A 19,097-nucleotide genomic window follows, 5' to 3' on the forward strand; every position below is an offset into this window, starting at 1 on the left:
TTTATACATTCCTGATCCAGCAGGGAACTTATTTGGTTCGCTCACCACCATGAGCGTCATCTCCTCCTTGAGGTCGTCATGGCGATCCTCTAGGCGCCGGTGCTCGGTCAGGAGGTTCTGGTATCGGGAGCGCTCTTCATTCAGCTCACACTCCAGCTGCTTGGTTTCCTCTGCCAACGCCTTCTCCATTTTCTCTGTGAGAGATAGGGAGCACAGCCAGAATCAGCAAGGAACCGAACCACAGCCCCAGGGCTTGCTCACAGTCCAGTATCTAGTCGATTTTTTTGGATTTAATCACCCAACTTTGCCGTTTTAAAAACAAATTTAGTGAGCAGCCCTTAAATTGTATAACAGTCTGACCGTGGTTATTATACCACGTATAATACACGTTAAAAATGTTCAAGCTGCTTTATATCACATTTGTACCTGTCATCTCCTGGTTCTGCTCTTGAATGAGGCGGTTCAGGTCATCTTTCTCTATCTTCAGAAGCGAGTTCTGCTCCTTGAGCTCAGCCACCAGCTAGTAACAGAAAAGAACAGGCTGCCAAGTTAAACAAATTAATTAAAACAATTAGGTTTCACATAAGGGTTTTGCAAAATTCCAAATATTCAAGAGATGCATTTCAGTGGAGCCGGACTTGCTTAATAAGAAACTGGAACTAACGTTTGTTAAAGGTGCCAAAGACTATTTGCTGCAGAACTATATTTGACCACATGCTTTAAAAAAAGTCTTAATTCTATTTATTAAAATAATAAGGCTGTTCAGAAGGGTTAAAGGGTAATGTACTGTTAAAAGAAATTATTACTTTTGAAGAAGCAAGTTGTCTCCAAGAGTGTCCTACAATTTGAACCAAACAGCCTTGGCCAAGCCCTGAAGCTCCAGGTTCTGACACGAAGCTCCTACCTGCTCGGTTTCCAGTTTGTACTTGTCGGCCCACTCCTCGATGATCCTCTTGTCCCTCTGCGTGTCGCACAGCTCCTTCTTCAGCCTGGCCAGCTCCTCCAGCAGGGTGGTGATGCGGTTCGAGTTGTTCCTGGCCTCCTCCTCGGTCAGTCGCAGCCGCTCCACCTCGTTGCGAAGCTTCTCGCTCTCCACAGAGTACGAGTTTGCCAGACTATTCAGACGCTCCGTCATGGCCTTCTTGTCTTTTTGCTAGAAACAAGGGCCGCATTCTCTTTACCAACCATGTAATAACGCCCACACAGGAGAGCATGCTGCTGAGTTTCAATCAGCCACAACATTTCTACAGAGTAGGTGAACAAGTCAGGAAGACTATAAATGGACACTGCTGTGATTGGGTTGAGTTATAAAAAAGTTTGGATATTCGGGAATTTTAAATTCCATTTCATATGGTATCTGATTCAACAGTTCCTAAATAATTCAACCTCTCCCTGTTCTTTGTGTACCAAGCTCATTTTCATTGCGATTCATTCATGAAAATGCCAACATTTCACATAAAACATTAGTTTTCTTATTTCACATTCTCATAAATGACAATGATGAAATACTTGTTCTAACATAAAATGTGAATAGTACTTTTCAGAATATTACACTTTCCTTTTTACAAATATTGGGAAAAATATGGATTGTAAGTTTTGTACAAGGTGCACAGAATATTTGGGTAATACATTTATCCTTGGTGTTTTAATATGGTGTTACTGATAGCGTAGTACACAAAAATGTGCCTTATAAAAAAGGGATAAAAAAACTCAAGGGTACTCAGTCACGCACATTTTACACAGGGAGTACGTTCAATTTAGAAATGACCAGTAATATTTCAAAAGACTAAGTAATTAAAAGCATGAGACAGAAAAACAAGAATAGCTCAATGGCAACAGTTCACAGTTTCACTTCCAAGACAGCTTTCTCTTAAGCAAGGATATAAATAACTCTAGAAAAAGAGATACTCAGTGATATAGAAAGTAACCCGTTACACGGTAGCACCTTGCTAAAAATTACTATCCAATAACTTGTCTGTCATTGTGTCTTTCAGCTCCAGATAGCACACGGTGTACGGCAAACTGTTGTGGGCCACAGCGACCCTCTAGGCCCTGTTCCCATGGAAACGCTTACCTGCTCATCCACCTTGCGCTGCAGCTGCATGATCTTGTTCTCCATGCCAATGTTGAGCTTCTTGAAGTGCTCCACCGAGCGGGCCTCGATCTTCAGCTTCTTCAGCTCCCGTCTGGCCCTCATGCGCCGGATGCAGCACTGCAGGTAAACAACAGCTTCCAGGGACCTCTTGTAATACAGCCGGGCCAGCCAGCCTCGTACCCTCTTCTGGATAATGATAGTTTTGTGCTCCCGCAGCATCTGTAGTAGTGGAGGGTGGATAGTACACAATAATATTAGTATTTAGGAACCTATAAATTACTATACAGACTGTTTTTTCCCTGTTTTGTTCCAGAGACAGACCTATCAAACTCCATTACCCTCACAGTGATCTGTTAGAGAGAGTTAGGACTGGGACAGCTGTCGTTGTTTCTCACCACCTGCCCAAAGTTAGTTTTGCTGGCTCGACTGTTATGGGATACCTTAAAATATCTGTCCTCTCATCCAACACACGTAGACACATAAATACACACGAGGGTCCGTCGCTCTCCCTGCCACTGTGCAGTTTATATCTGACCGACCTTGCCTTATTTATACCTTAACTCTCAGCTTCTTAAACTGTGATAAAAATCCCAGTAATTTGGAATGGTTTAAATGGACCCTATTTTATTTATTTAAATAAAGTAATTTAGACAAAGTTATTTATGATAGTGTTTGTACCATATTGTAGTTGACTGCTTATTCTGGCCAGGTACTTCAAGGCGTAAAAAAAAATTAAAAGACAACAGTCCTTATTTTAATAGATGAATAATACAATTTAACTAAAAACTGTGGATTGATTCAAACTCACAGTAACTATAGCCAATTCGATATAAGTGACTATTCTCAGGCAATTACCAAGTAGTCAACTTTATAAATTGGGCTTCATCAGTTTTAGGTTATCTTTTGGAGAAGGTCAACAGTTTATCAGACACTGGCACCTTCCAAAAACTCCACTTAAACGGTTTAATATCTGGGGCAAACTAGACACCTACCCAGAGGGCAAACAAATTCAACAGCCACTCCTTCCTAGACTGGCAGAACTATAATGCCAATACCAAAACAGCATGCAGATTATAGCTAGTCCTCTATACAGTACTGCTGAAAAAAAAAAATGAGAGCGATCGAGAGAGTAGCTTCTTACCGCCTGGTACTTCTGCCGGGCCATGTACGCTCGCAGCATGCACTGTACGACGAGAGACGCGGCCTGCATGCGCCGGTACCTCTTGCGCTCCCTGTACATGCGCTGAAACTTCTGGATGGTGATGGCAGCCTGGGTCCGGCGCAGGAACTTGGCAAGGCTATAGGAGAGGGAGAGGAAGAAGGCACAGCAACATCAGCAGGCGAAACAGCCGATTCGAAGGCTCTTCTATAACCACAAGTCCCTTACCATCGTGCCTGGTAGCCGCGGACGTATCTCTGGATGGTGATTGCTGCGCTCCGCATGCGCAGGTACTTTTTGCGCAGCAGCCAGCTGCGAATGGTCTTCTGGATGCGGATGCAGGCGACGCGCAGCTTGTCAGCTCGTAGTTTCTCCAGGTAGGCCACTTGCCCGGCCCGGAAGAAAATCTTTGTTTTACCAAACTGATACTTGTCTTGATCCTGCAAATAACATAACATTTAGTGTAAGGCAATCCTTAAGTAGGACTCCACAAAAAGACCCAATAGCGACACCTGCTGGGAGTGTTGGGAGTGGTGCAGCCATGAGCTCACCCACAGCCACTAGTTTTCTCCTCCTGGTTGGGAAGCTGGCTATGCTGCGGCAGGATACCTGCAAGATACCTCACAATCTATTTTTTCTTTCCCCAAGGGACAACCCCCCTCCTTATGACTGTAGAGGACAGTACCAGAATCATGTGCAGCTGAGATACAGAAACACTTTCTATCCTTATTGACTTTTAATACACTATTGTACGCCTGGACTTGGATGTCCTACTGGATGTGCAACTGAATCTTCATACAACCACCTCTCATATTAACTATGAATAGCCGTGTCCACAAAAAAAAAACACATCCTGTCATAAATAAAGTGAATGTAAATAGTACCTGAAGACTGAGATCACCAGCTCCTGCCTATGTTGCCCAGTTGACAAAAATAGGTGAGCTTTAAAAAGATTTGCATGCTATGAATAGCTCTCCATATACCCAGTGCTAATTACATTTTAAAACTCCCCTGCACAGAAGCAGAAGCCATGCACACTAAAAAGAGTTAACTAGCAAAATGGAGTATTGCTGCCAATTATGGAATGGAAGGGGAAGGCAAAATGTAATTGCTTGTTACACCCAAAGACCTACAATAATAAACAGTTTGAGTATTACATTTAAAAAAGTACCCAAAAAAACAATGACTACCTGTATTTTTTTATTGTTTATCACAGCAAACTCGTCCATAAACGCTGCATAATCTTGAGGCAAGGTAGCTATTGAGGACTGAAATGCAAAGCTCTGAGATATCAAATCTTTGCCCTTAAGGGTCAAAGTTTTAAAGCGTCTTCCAGCAACGTTAATGAATAACGGATATGGCCCTGTGATTCCCGACTGGAGGACTGCTCCTATACACTCCCATTCAACGTCACTGTGAAGCGTCACCCTTGTTTTTACAATATTGAGGTTTACCTTGATCAGTTTCTCTAAGACATTCCTACACGTTAGCCTCCTGTCGTTCAACACATCCTTTTGCTTCATAAGAACACGGTAGCGGCTAAAAAACTCCTGATACGTCCACCTGGCAGAGAAACAACACAGGGTTAGGCGAGGAACCGGAAAGCTGCGGTAACTTTACACACAGAGGACCAATCCCATTAGAAGCGCTCCAAAGAATCAGGTCCTGTACTACAAAACACTCAACGACAAGATCTGTAGTAACACCAAAACAAAATTCAAAACCAAAAGTAGAAAAAGACTTCTGATCAAAGAATTTCGTTTTAGTATCGCTCCATACTGAGAACAGCTGGGGGAGTTGGGAACGCATGGAGCTGGGGAATGGTTCTCTCACTTCTACAGTTCATCAGTCATGTGATCACTATTCAGTGAACGCACCGAGCACAATTTAATGTAACCACACTGTACCTGGATGGGAAGCCTGCAGCAGAGATCCGGATTGTTTCCAGGACACCACAAGCTCGGAGCTGCTGCACAGCTCTACTGGGATCAAACCTGTTTGAATAGAAAAACAGGATGACGGTTCAGACTATTTCTCTTTCTATATACTGTACTGAATACACCTTCATGTATTTAGACCTACTCAAAAACCCTACAGTGCTAGCAGCCGTCTTGCCACCGTGTTTTTTTTTCTTAGTAACACAATTACTTTTGTTTTCTGTGCAAAACCACTTGAGTTGGAATCAGCTTTGTGGTATTGTTTCTATTAAAGAGAAATGCAAGTACAAAATGTAAACAACATCAAAATGGCAGGTCCACCATCTATTGCAATCCACCTTGAGTACTATCTGTAATCACTGAAAAATAAACTATTTGGGGAATTATCAGTATTGAAAATGAACTATAACTGAACATGCTTCTTAATGTATACAGCTTTAACCCAACGACAGTGCTGTGCTGTGGCACAAGCTTGCATTATTCCTTACTTGGCAGTACTGACTGTCACAGCAGAAGGTGAAGGCAGCATTAGATTAGCTTACGTGAAGGGGTGTTTGTTATCATTCGGTTTGATGCAGCGCACGTAGTGGGGGGTGGTAGCATTGAGCGTATCCATTAGCAACTGAAGAGAATTACGAAACTGCAAAAATAAATACAATAATATTACATTTGGAATCGTTAAATGCAAACACGCTGTCTGTAATTGTTTAAGAACCCTGCCTACTTTCTCTCCCTCGCCTTTATTTAGTGCTGATGCTAATGAACAATGTGTTTAGATTAAACACTGGAAAACACTGCAGGAGAAATAAGTGACATACCTTTTAAATGGCAGGAATAATTAAAAGTGCAAGAATAACTGTACCGGTAATCATCAGGTCTATCACAAACAGCAGTTTTAACAGCAATACCTGGCTTTCTTTTAGCCCTTGAATTTAGTGAAGAGTCAGTAGCTTCAAATGTCATCTTCATTTTTTTCCCCTTTACTATTTTATTGTGTTTGTTCGGAGTGGTTCTGTTTCTCCATGACTGAGTTGGTATCCTTGTGTCTCCAAAGCTGCATTTACCTGCTCTCAGCTTATCTGGAGAATCCTAAGTGCCGGGACTTCCTCATTCCATTCAGATCACATGACAATGTCCCAGCACTTCCCAGGATTCTTCAGACAAAGCCGCTCAGAGCGGCTAAAGTCAGACATAGAGAAAAAATGATACTAACTCAATATTGGAATAACAACTCCAAACCACTAAAAAAAACATGGGGGGTGGGGGGTAGTTTCCCTATCCAACACAGACACATTTATCACTAACTCAATGGCCTTACTTGAAGCCCCACGGTTTTCTTGTGGTCCCGGCTGGTTTGTCCAGGGCGTGTTTTGGTCTGTTTGATGCTGAGTCGAGTGCGACCGCCTGGCGGGGGCCCTGTCGGGGTGGTCGCCTTCTCCTCATCCTGAAACAGCTCCACTAGTAACTCAAACTAAAAATAACAAACACAAGTTACAACAGGTTTATGAGAATAATAACCGATATTCTACAGTATAGCAGTTGAGTTATCCCATAGTGTACATGAATCTGGGAAATCTGTTTAGGGAGCCAAATGTCTTGGTGATTCGTCCTGGATGCCTGCGTCAGTAAAATTCATGTTGTATTTTTTTTTTTATTATGAACGAGAAAGGGTGCATGCTTGGGGTTGCTTTTTAATTAACTGGATTTATGCTTTTAGTCTTTTATGTTTTTTTTTTTTTTTTGCACCTAAAATGCGCCAGACCATGCCCTCTTATCTGTCTGTTGATAATATACATACACCTAGCAAAAATGTGAATGTGAACAGAAAGGTGCTCTTCTATGTAACAGACAGGCTTGTCGCACACAATTTATATGAATAATTTTTAAATATTGTGCACATGAAACTTGATGCAAAAGATGCATAAACTATCTAAAAATATTTGTTAGTTTTCTTCAGAGACCCACGCTGATTATTAAACTGTTTAAAAATAATGTTTTATTTATCTTCCCTTAAAACCACTGCAGATCATAGCCCTAGCTTCTCTTGCTGAGGCACTTGGTAGTATATAAAAGGATCCATCCATAACAAAATAAACACAGTTTGTGATCCAGGAAGGAATGTATTAATGTCATCAAGATTCCTGGAAAGGTTTCAGAAATGATGCTGTGAGCTATGTGACTGACACAGTTTTGGGGTTGATGACCAATTCGATACTGTTAAAATATCAATGTTCTCATTTAATTCTGTACGACCAATCCTAGACTAGACTAGACTAGACTAGACTAGACTAGACTAGACTAGACTGTCTCCTTGAACAGGTATGACAGCGTGTATAACTGCATTAATTAGAACTCACCTGCTCAAATAGAGACCATTTAAAAAAAAAAAACATTTAGCATGTTAAACTGCTGTTAAAAAGCAAAACAGAATCCCTTTTAAGCACATTTAGAGAATTCCAATAACCTATGGGGTGCCTTATTCTTAACAATGACATGACCAGTATTTAAACATGAAAATGTGTAAAAAATACACTTTTAAAAACAATGTGCTTTGCCAAAAATCATATTTTTTGCTTTGAGAACCTTCTGGAAATGCTAGAGCAAATCTTTCATATTAAAAGGGATACTGTATACTTAGCATGTTGTACAATTAGCATATGAGTCATGTTATTCACACAGGGAATAAATTAATTGTTACAATTGACATTTTCACAGCTAAAGTGTTACCCTTGCTGCATCTCCAGGACGCATCAACTGCAGCGTCCAGTCAGGAGACGGTATAAAGTCACAATTACTGTGTCATTATTGTATAAATCCATACTATATTGCTCATAAAGAAAGCAATACAGAACCGGAAATCTAAATTATTCCCAGTTTTCTTTAAGGTGTATATTAAAGCCAAGTTTATAGTTAATAGTTACTAATTTACAGCCCATGCTTTAAGCGAAAATGGTCAACAGCAAAAAGCCTACAGAAAGCTAGAACATGCTGCAAAACACAGTGAGGTATTTTAAAATTAAAACAAACCTTCCACTCCCCTCCCCCCTCCCCCCTCCCCTCCCCCCGACCAGCTGCTCACTAAGTCATGCATATTACAACAGGGCACAGCACCCAGACTGGCTGCCCATGTACACATGTATGCAACTGCAGTGATGCAGCAGAACGAGGTATTAGACATATTCCAGTGAGTTGGTTAAAAACAGAATGTGCAGCTTGTATGAACACTCAGGTTTACCTTCTGTGGAACAAGGAATTCAAGTTGGAAGATACAGAACCAAGGAACACCAAGTGGGAAGAAAGATTAATTAAAAGCATGAATCTCAAAAGATAGTTATATATTATATATTGTAAATAATACATGCTCTGTTCAACCCCTTATAACCCTTAAGCCACCAGCCATCAGTTCCAATTCAGATAAATGGTGTCAAGCATAGGGTTGCCCAATAGAAGGCAACATGAAGGGAAGCAGTGAAGGGAATCACAATGAAATGGGCTGGATGGCAGCAGCACATCACTCCTCGTACCCAATGTCAGTGAAAAGTTGATGAAGGGTTTTCTGCGGGGGTCCGATATGACCACAGAACATCACGGAAGAAACACGGACATGGATGATTTACCCACAAGGACTGGTTTATAGAGTTACTATTATGCATGTATTTAGGACACAACACAACAATAACAGTTAAACAACGTGCTGTAAAGCAAACATGTCTCATGGAACCTACACAATGGAGGTCACACGGGGGGTCTAGGGTCAAAGGTCCTTCCTCTTGATGGCTCTGTTCCTTTTTGCAAGCCCCAGTTTTATAAGAGCTTTTTAGAGTAAAATATATATCAGTGAGCAAGCTTCCCCTTCCATGAGTTTATTAAAACAACTGTTTACAGAAAACAAAAGATTATTTCAGTCTGTCCTTCATCTTTAGACGACCAACCAGTGCAGGGATCAAAATAGTGGATTTAAAGGCTTATGCCTGTTTCCTGGTAGATTTATAAACCTGTGTGTACAGCTGGAGCCTGCAGAACGACAGCACGAAGGCTAAAGACAAGAGTGCAGAATCCCAATAACTGAATAAACAATTTGAGCTCCTCACAGATAAGAAAAGCTGGAAGCTCAATCAGAACAACAGTATAAATCGAGGGTCTACTGTTCAGTAAAAAAAGTAACTGAAGTATGGATGATGTTTTAGTAAACTAGACCCCATCCTTCATTGAAAAAGGGATATACTAAAATAGAATATGCCATCACTAAAAGTTGACATATTTTTCCACCTTGTGTCAAATAGATCAAATATAACCAGACATGCCCTCATAGAACTGATATATGTGCATCATATATGCATATATATATATATATATATATATATATATATATATATATATATATATATATATATATATATATATATATATATTGTGAGGATAGAGGGTTGTGAGAGACAGCAGGGAGGGGGTTAAAACCTCCCTGCGAGGGTAATGCAGTTTTGATTTGTGTTGCTTTATTGTTTCATTTGATTTCTTAATTGTCTTATTGTTTTGTTTAATTGTTTTATTGTTTTGTTAATTTGTTTATTGATTAATTATCACCCGCACCGGGGTATTTAAGACGTGCAGCTTGTCTGCACAGGGCTGCTGAGTAGAAGGAAGCAGAAGAGAGGTGCTCTGCTTCCGAGCAGTCAGAAGAAATAAGTGCTGTGTTAGCGTTTGTGTTCGGTGTCAGGTAAACGGCTTAGCCGTCCTGCAAGGTAGTAAGGGAAAAACCTGTTTAGTTAGCGCTCCAGTGGGAGTTAGGTGTTTGTTTGTGTTTTGTTTATTTTTGTGTTTATTAAAAATATAGCGCGTCTGCGCTTAAAAACTCCATTTTCTGTGTCCTGGGTCGTACTTTTAAAGGGGCAACGAACCCGAGTGGGTGAGTTCTTTTACAATATATATATATATATATATATATATATATATATATATATATATATATATATATGCTCCTTATATGATCCTTTATATATAAAAACACATGTATGAGAGAGTTCATATCAGGCAAAACCATTTTTGGCTGCTAAAGACAGGTGGCTGGCTATTCAGGGGTCTCGTCCATTCACTTGCATTAGAACTGTGTGACAAACACACACAGTTCCAATGACCATCACGTCTGTGAGACAAGTGTATTTTAAGCATAACAACAATTTTATACGTATCACAATGACACCTGTCACATTGGAGTTTTCAATTCTTTACATTGACCTCAATGCATGCTTCTCCCTCTAGTCTACAGTACATAAACATGTATGACTGAATACGTCAATGCATCACATGACCAGCAGGCGGTGCAATAGTACTTGACCTCCGTGAGACAGCCCTCACACTGGAGGTTGTATCACTACTTCAAATTGCACAGGCATTAAATATAATTACATCTCAATGGGAAAAGCAGACGTTCAATATAATATACCGCTATAGCCTCTTGCATGCTTTTTTTCCTTAAAACCAAATCCACCCAATTAAAAACTAGATGATCAAACTGTGATAAAGCAGACCACTCTCTGGGGATACAAACCTTGCTTGTTTTCAGCACAGTAATCTGCTCTTCATTGACCGTGTCTTTATTCTTCTCTAAAAACCCATCACATTGGTATTCAACCTAGAGTGGGGCAAGGGAAAAAAAAAACTTTACTATTTATAGCAGGGGTCAAGAAGTCAGTTCTGTGAATATCACTTCATGGACATTAAAGCAGACAAGTGGGTCTCTTAAAGACACAAGGCGTACAGTGTACAGTGTTTTAGGGTTTGATTGTAGAACAGATCCCACAAGGATTTTAATAGGTCTCCATATCAGCTGACGGAACAGAAGACCGAGACAAATCTCTCCAGGTCAGAATGCTTCAGACTCGCTTCCATCAGCAATACTTCGAGATCAAATCAATTTCAAGCCCTGGTTAGGACTGTAGGATGGCCGAACAAACATTTTGTTTTCAACTGTATTTTGTATAAGCAGCAAATTTAGGGGCTGACAATACCAGCATCTGAATTCAGGTGCGGTCCCTGTGTAACTGTGTGAGGGTGAAGTAACAGCAAGGGCAACATTAAATAAATAAGTGCAGTATAAAAACCCTTATTTATTCTAGTTACACACACACATTACCTCAACGCGTGCGCATTAAAGATTCATGTAAATCAGCACTTAAATCATCTCTTGTGCACACTAACATCAGCAATGCTCTAAACTCAAGCTGCCAAGTAATTCAGCAGTTTAGAAAAGTAATTCCACTTAAAGAACTGCAGTATATTTTGTAAAGGCCATCTTAGAACTGACTAGATGAGCAATGTTTTTGTCAAAACAGGTTCAAAAAGTGTTCTAAAATTTTGGAAATTCTCACGTATTAGAAATGTGCTAGCCTTATCAGCCAGTGTGGTCAATTACAGTGTCACAAACCAGGATCACACATGTGGAAATGTGATACGCAGCCAAGCTAAAACAGGCTTGGGCGCAGACTGTTAGCCATGCAAGTGTCATTATTCTTTTCAAGTTTCATCTCGTCAAGACCAGGAATACAAGTGTACTCTAAAGCTCTAGGTTGTTTAGAGAAGCAGTAGGGTTATTATCTTACGGCCACCGTGTAACAGTGTGTTAGTAACATACATTTCTACCACGGCTGAACAAAGAAACAGAACCCCAGATTCTGATTAACTACAATAAATAAAGAATGCCTTGAGCAATTTTGTGTGGCGGATGTACAGACAGACGCCTCCACTACAGAATGCCTGGTCACTCGGGACATGAATCCTCTGTTGGGCCTATAAGTAAATCTATATACTGTATTTGACAATAACCTGCACAGAAAACCTTAGTTAGTGCAACTCTTCTAGCTTCTTCACAAACTTGCTACAGAAGGAAAAAGCACTGAATGGCAAACTTCGAGGCATGTCTTAGGAGGAAATCCCTTACCTTGTCAGCAAAGTGCTGGATAATAAAAGCTTTATTTGAGAGGCGAGGTTTATGGAACAGCGCACACTTGTTCAAGTGAGTGTTATATAACTTCTGGGCCCAGGTATCATCAGATCCTTTTGGCATCTGGACAGGGAAGGAGAAAAATGGTTATGAGACTTGATGCAACCACCCATTTTAAATCCCTGTACTTGACATTCTAATAATGCGTTTTCTTAAACATACCAGAAGACTTACTGTATACTGTACAGATTGCCCAAATATAATCTGTTTGCATTACATACCAGATTTACATGGGCTGTATTTGAAGACTGCACAGTCAAATTATATTTTACAATCTGAAATAAATATGTGCTTCGGATGTTCTGATTGGGATGCATATTCTTGTTGCAAGTAACACATCCTCAGCAAGTATCATAAAGTGTAGATCTTCAGGACCAACACCCATCGTAAAAACATGTACGAAACATGTAAGGGTGGCATACGGACAGACAGAAGGACAGGTTCTACAATATATCCCTTTACCAACCTGCGGTAAAGCATGTCTTAAATAATGTTGTATCCAAGTTTTTTAAGTGTAAAAGTTCACTCTGCAGCCCTGTCTGAGATACACGTCCCCAGCTCACCAGGGGATAAGAAGTATCTGTGACGTCTCCAAGGTCATGTAGACCCTTACCCTGCACTCCTCATCCAGCAAATCCAGAATTCCCATTTTGGCCTCTATCAGATTGATACAAGGCTGATTGTCATAGAAGTCTATCAAGGTCCACGGGATCTGTTCCTTCATGTACTCCTCTTGTTCCAGTTTGAACACATGCTGCAAGACAAAGAAAGAGCGCGATGCACACAGTATATTGTCACTCAGTCAGAGTACACTACAGAGCTCATTTATTTACCCCACTTGTATAGCAGATGCCCACTAAGTCGTTCTTCAATGTAAACAGAATCGGACGAAACGGTTTGACCGGCTGTGTCAGGATTCTAGCTCGATCCCCTTGGATAGACTGCTTTCTCAGTCACAGACTAGAACTGCTTTATATTAAAAAGAAACACATGCCTACTTGTAATTTGGACATAAAAATGAAATTGAACTTTAAACTAGAATGGCTCATGACCGTACTGCGTAAAAAGTTAAAATCATATATTTTACTGATTTTAATACTGATCTCAAGCTCCTTATTAAAAATGGATAAGTCTCACTTTTTAAAAAAAAAAAAAAAACTTGCAGGTGACAAAATGTAAAATGTACATTCATTTTAACTTCTGCCTTAGGCTTGTTTGAAGTATTATCAGAAGATTTAGATTAAAATTTATTTCTGGAATTATTTCAGTTAGGAACATGAAAGCTGTACAGCATCAGAGCATTGCATAAGAAATAACAGCAAAGTGTATGATTTTAAAAAAGCAACTGTGTGTCCTCAAGCAGAGCAGGGGTCCTGAGCTCAATATATTCTACTAACATGCCTCTTAGAACGGAGGAATATAGTCAATAACTGATCAGTATGTTTAATTTCATTTTAGTACAACGTTTAGCCTTTAGAGGTCGACAGGTCCCAGATTAAGATTCTTCAAATTGTGCACCTATAAACATTACTGTATACACTGTGTGGCAAGTGTACTACCAACTAAAGAACTAACAGTATTGAATCATTTTCACAGCTTATTCTCACCTGCCTGCAAAACATTATCAAATCTAACAGAATACAAGTAAAGTGACAGATTACTTAGAAAAACACTAGGCTTAAAGGATTGAAAAACAAATGGATCAAGACTGACAAGCATCTCATACAAGCCTCCCCTCATTGCTATCAAAGCCATTAGCAAGACACATTCAAACTGTGACTTCAGCTGGCCTTCCAGCTTTTAAATACCTGAACTGGCGCATAAAACATTAATTTTTTCAGACTTACAAATGGGTCAATACCTGGTCAACCAATCAAACATAAGGCACTGAGAATCCTACATTGCAATCCACTAGCATTTACGGTAGCAGTTTTTAGTGTTTTTTTTTTTTTTTTTGCAATGCAGATTTGAAAGCCCTGTAAAAGATTCATAACAGGGGTACACAAGACTTACCATGTTAAATTGTTGCTGCAGTTTCTCATTTGCATAATTTATACAGAACTGTTCAAAGCTGTTGATCTCAAATGTCTCAAATCTAAACAAAAATAAAAAACAGAATAGTTATACGTTATCCACAGGAAAAAAACATTATTAACCTATTGTCAATACTTATAAATGCCACAGAATCACCTCTCATTTGGTGTTAGTTGGCCAGCCTAAACATTGTTATTATTATTATTTTTTATTTCTTAGCAGACGCCCTTATCCAGGGCGACTTACAATTGTTACAAGATATCACATTTTTATATACAATTACCCATTTATACAGTTGGGTTTTTACTGTAAAGTACCTTGTTCAAGGGTATAGCAGCAGTGTCTCCCACCTGGGATTGAACCCACGACCCTCCGGTCAAGAGTCCAGAGCCCTGACCACTACTCCAGCATCTACTTAAGATTGTACAAATGCTTTACATTATCCATGAGGGTTTACAGGTCTAACCCTGAAAATGCAGCCCCTAATCCCAGACAGCATACCCATAAATATCAAGCACTCCAATGAAAGAGTTCTGGCTGACAGTGGAGCGCAGGGCCTTGTTGACGTGGTCCACTATCCAGTCAAAGAGCTTGGCGTAGATATGCTTGGCCAGGGCGTCCCTGGCGTTGACTGCCTGCAGTTTGGGGATGGGTTTGATGTAGGTCTCTGCGGCTGTCTTGAGCTTCTTGTGGCAAAGCCACTGGGACATGTCCTGATATGTCACTCCCATCAAGTCACAGAAGACAGTGAGGTGGGCATTGTTAGGCTGGAATTACAATGAAAATATATTGCTACAAACATGTCCTCCTATTTCAATATTGAAAAACATTATTTTTTTGTTGTTCCCAAAACCACAAGTGTGTTTATTATGAAATGCATGAATCACTGAGCAGTAAAGGGTCAATGTCTTAACAGGACTAAAGGGCATCCGTTTCTCCTTTTGCAACTTACAGGAACTATGCTGCTGTCAGAATCCCGGTCTTTAATCTCCACGTTTCCAAGGTGCAGGATAGCAGCAAGAATCCGGAAGATTCCCATTTGGTAGGGTTCACTGATACCTGAGGAGAGGAAGCATACAGCACACTGCTCAAAAGAGCATGTCCCACTGTCCACACCATTCTACAGCAGGGCACCAAACAGCAGGGAATATTGAGCTTCACATTAAAAAATACCACCACTTCAACAGATATTTGAAAACAAATTTATTAACCCCCCCCCCCCCCCCCCCCCCCCGAGTCAAGATTACAGTCAATAAATCTGGATAAATACAAATGTGCCCGCCTCACTGGGTGAAAAATAAATAGGAAAACAGTTCTCAACTCCTTGACTATGAAGACAGTAAAATGTGACTTTTTGTGAATTACATACATGTGTATATATTTTAAGGGCACTTGAAAAAGGAGATGATGCATTTCAGGGGTCTACCTTGGTACACAATGAAATATAAAATCTGTTTCTTCACTCCCTCCCTTCAATGGTTACCTAGTAAAGTGCAGGCATGTCTAGTGTTGACCATCTCCTTTGCATCATCAACACCATCAATCACAGGGCTCCTCCCTTGCTTTGTGTAGTGGAAGTTGGTTGCCTGGCCTGGAAACAAGAAGATTGCACTCTTTAATTTCAACACTCATACCCCTGTCTTTTATACAGTACTGTACATGCTGTGAAAAGTAGGCTAATAGCACAGGCTGACACTGAACTACAGCTTCCTTGATGAAACTGTAACGCCAACTGGTAAGCTCATAAACCAGGGGTGGGCAACTCTGGGCCTTCCTGACCAGGTCTTGCGCAAGCCTTCTTTCGGGTCCAAAAGCACTTAACTCTACTTCATCATACCTGTTAAACCTGGTTTAGAATTGAACTCTAGGACCTAAGTTGTCCATGCCTGTCATAAACATGATTAAAATATCCATTTATCAATATTATGATGGGCTGCTTTAAATTTCTTGGGTATTTTGACAGATCTGGGTAGTTGCCACAGCAACAGCTATTCACCGCCACAAAGCAGTCAAGAATTCCTTCTTCTGAAATAATAATAATAATAATACACCTACTAGACAGGAACCCCCAGATCTCATTTCCCATCATCAATCACGGTTGCTAAGTAACAAGGCTCAAATCTGATAAAACTCCCACAAACTCCGGACTGTAAATTAATTTTCTGCCAATATGGCAACAGAACAGCACTGTGCTAGCAGATTGAGTGAATCCTGGCAACAGCACGTCCACTTGCCTCCTCTCTGTAGGGGAGTTCTGAACTAGCTTCTCAGAGTCAGTCCCCCTTAAACAGGCAGGCTTTCTGCCTTTTAAAAGTATGAAACCTTCACTAATATTTCACATTCAGTTGGCACATTTCAGATTGATATCGGAAGCAACCAACACGATCTATCAATGACCTACAGTATGACTCTCCTAAGCAGCTAGCAAAGAGGGATTCTCTTTACCCCCAGTTACAGTCATGTTGTCACCGAGCCATCGTTCTGGTATCAGATGGGGTTGGCCTAACGATGGCAGCACAGGTACTCAGGTGGAACTGCTGCCAAGTAAACACTACTGTACTTGTCTACATTAATTTATGAACTGACTGACATGGGCAGAGAACTTACTGACCCTAAGGTACTTCTTGTATAATAGACACTATATGATATTGTAATTGAATGCAACATTTCCACAGGTTCAAAAGGCTGTCTTTTTCTGATTTAATAAAATATACATCTATATGTTTCATGATTGGGGTCCATGGGTCCATGATTGGGGTCCATGGGCTTAACAGAGAAGTCTAACATTCCTAACAGGGACCATGCCCTTCCTCAATGACTTTGGACTCGCTGCAGCATTTTGTTTTTTTCTTGACGTCAGCCTTTTCACCTCACTTGTACAGCAAGCGGTTTCTTGGATAAATGAAAGTGAACGTGGCGTTTTCAGCACATTGATCATGAAAAAAAACAAATAACGTGATTACCGAGTTTAAGGACTTTAAGCTCCGGCAATTGTGCAGAGGCACAAAGCTGGTAGAAAATATGGTAATTCCTTTCATCATCTGCCTGTGAAGAGAGCAGATACAGAGACGGACACGTTATAGTGCATGAAGAGATGAGAAGAAGCATTCCAGACAGCACTGATGCCTCCCCTGATCAGTTACTGACTCATCTTCTCGTGCTTTAGTGTGTTCAGACGGTTCTGTCAGTTTGATCTGAAACCAAATCCAGTCTACTTCATGACTTATTTTTAAAGATCAAAAAGAGCTGGTGTTGACCTTCCATTCTCCTCACTAGACACTGGACATCTCGTCTAGTTTTTGTTTATTCCAACCATATCCTAAATATGCTCTTTAAACCTTAACTGAAGGTCAAAAAACAGCAGTACCAGGGATTAGGTTTGGGCACCACTGTATACTACCGTGTGTAAATATCATATAAAGAAATCTCCCTTTCATCATCATCATCATCATCATTATTATTATTATTCCATTTACACTGTAATAATAGATCAGAGGAATAACTCCCTTTATAATTAACATAACATTCTGTTCCATTCTTGTAGATGTGAACTCAACACACTCATGCAGTACAATCTAATCCATCAAACCCAGCTTCACTGTACTAGCTGGAGTCCTAGCCCTGGCAAGAGACTGCATATCGACATGCCTAGAAAAGTGGAAATGCTCAGTCTACATAAACTCTGGTTTAAAGCATTAGCAGATTCAGAACAAATACAAACATTGCTGGAATCAAATTACTGGAATTCAGATTTAACTTAACATTTTCATTTCAATTTAAAACACGAGTTTGTGTTTTCTATCCAAATTAAATCTGTCTATTTATCTTCTCAAATGAAAGCTTGGCCAGTCACAGGGGCTCGCCAGATGACTAAAAATGCCTGTCATATGTAGCACAAACTTTTGTATAAACTGGATATCCCAACATGACTGATTCATTGATTAGTCTGTAAAAAGCATATCTGCAATCTATTCTGTAATACAAAGCAAAGACACGGTTTACAAACTAACCAGTGAATCAGTCATGTTGGGATTTGTAGTGTAGTCAATTTCACCACATGCAAGCTTGCACATCTGGCAGACTGATCTTTTCTCCTCTATGTATTTTTATGTATAGGCAGTTGAGGGGACACACACTGTACCCGCTGTAATGCTGCATCTTCTGCACACGCACCTGAAACACCACTCTTGATTTTTCCAACAGGTAGGTTCTCATGTTGGCTCCAATGATTTGATACTTCTTGTCGAATCCAATCTCAATATACTTACCAAAACGACTGCTATTGTCATTTCTGGTTGTTTTGGCATTTCCTATAGACTAAAAACAAAGATTAAACCAATCAGATTAGAACTAAAAACCATATAAAAGATCTTCTTATTACAATGACATCTCTCTTGTTTAAAGCTTCCAAAATGTTCAGTTTTACACTAAAATAATGTTCTTAGGCGTAGGGTTAACAATGTTCTTCTGTGTGTAGATGTCATTATCTACCAAAATGATCATTTAAAAAGGAGAGTTTGCACAGCCTCAGTGCACAACGCTTCAGGAATTACCCTTGAGGAGTCTTTTCAAAAGGAAGAGTTAGTAAACTGGAAGAGTTAGTAAACTTAGTAAATAATAATCTACTGTAAGCAGGAACAACAACAGAGAATCATGCACTGTATGATATTAAAAGGTAAAGAAAATGCAGAAGCTAAATATGGGGACATATAACAAAAAATCTATTCTTTATATGGGGACATATGGAAAATGCATGATGACCTCATATGAGGATGCCATTTTTTACCCATTTAAAAGCAATGAAAAAAATAAAAAAAACTTTAATGAAAAATATATTTATTATGCATTCAACATTCCTTTTTTTGTTTTGTT

At 39.9% G+C, this 19,097-nt stretch overlaps 1 protein-coding gene across 7 annotated transcripts in view; it reads right to left on the minus strand.

Annotated features, from left to right (window-relative positions):
* LOC117429245 (unconventional myosin-Va-like) overlaps positions 1–19,097 on the minus strand; it is a 68,339-nt gene that overhangs the window by 19,302 nt on the left and 29,940 nt on the right. For all 7 annotated transcript variants that reach the window (XM_058995154.1, XM_058995156.1, XM_058995153.1 and 4 more), the window contains exons 6-24: positions 18,399–18,542; positions 17,189–17,270; positions 15,709–15,816; positions 15,178–15,284; positions 14,727–14,992; positions 14,205–14,286; positions 12,805–12,945; positions 12,129–12,254; positions 10,740–10,823; positions 6,510–6,662; positions 5,734–5,831; positions 5,162–5,248; positions 4,709–4,817; positions 3,483–3,694; positions 3,237–3,393; positions 2,075–2,314; positions 905–1,153; positions 427–520; positions 46–194 (exon numbers count right to left, since the gene is read on the minus strand). In XM_058995154.1, coding sequence (XP_058851137.1) covers positions 46–194; positions 427–520; positions 905–1,153; positions 2,075–2,314; positions 3,237–3,393; positions 3,483–3,694; positions 4,709–4,817; positions 5,162–5,248; positions 5,734–5,831; positions 6,510–6,662; positions 10,740–10,823; positions 12,129–12,254; positions 12,805–12,945; positions 14,205–14,286; positions 14,727–14,992; positions 15,178–15,284; positions 15,709–15,816; positions 17,189–17,270; positions 18,399–18,542 — 2,688 coding nt within the window. The remainder of the gene's footprint in view (positions 1–45; positions 195–426; positions 521–904; positions 1,154–2,074; positions 2,315–3,236; positions 3,394–3,482; positions 3,695–4,708; positions 4,818–5,161; positions 5,249–5,733; positions 5,832–6,509; positions 6,663–10,739; positions 10,824–12,128; positions 12,255–12,804; positions 12,946–14,204; positions 14,287–14,726; positions 14,993–15,177; positions 15,285–15,708; positions 15,817–17,188; positions 17,271–18,398; positions 18,543–19,097) is intronic.

Source organism: Acipenser ruthenus, chromosome 21 (genome assembly GCF_902713425.1).
Source record: "Acipenser ruthenus chromosome 21, fAciRut3.2 maternal haplotype, whole genome shotgun sequence".
NCBI lineage: Eukaryota > Metazoa > Chordata > Actinopteri > Acipenseriformes > Acipenseridae > Acipenser > Acipenser ruthenus.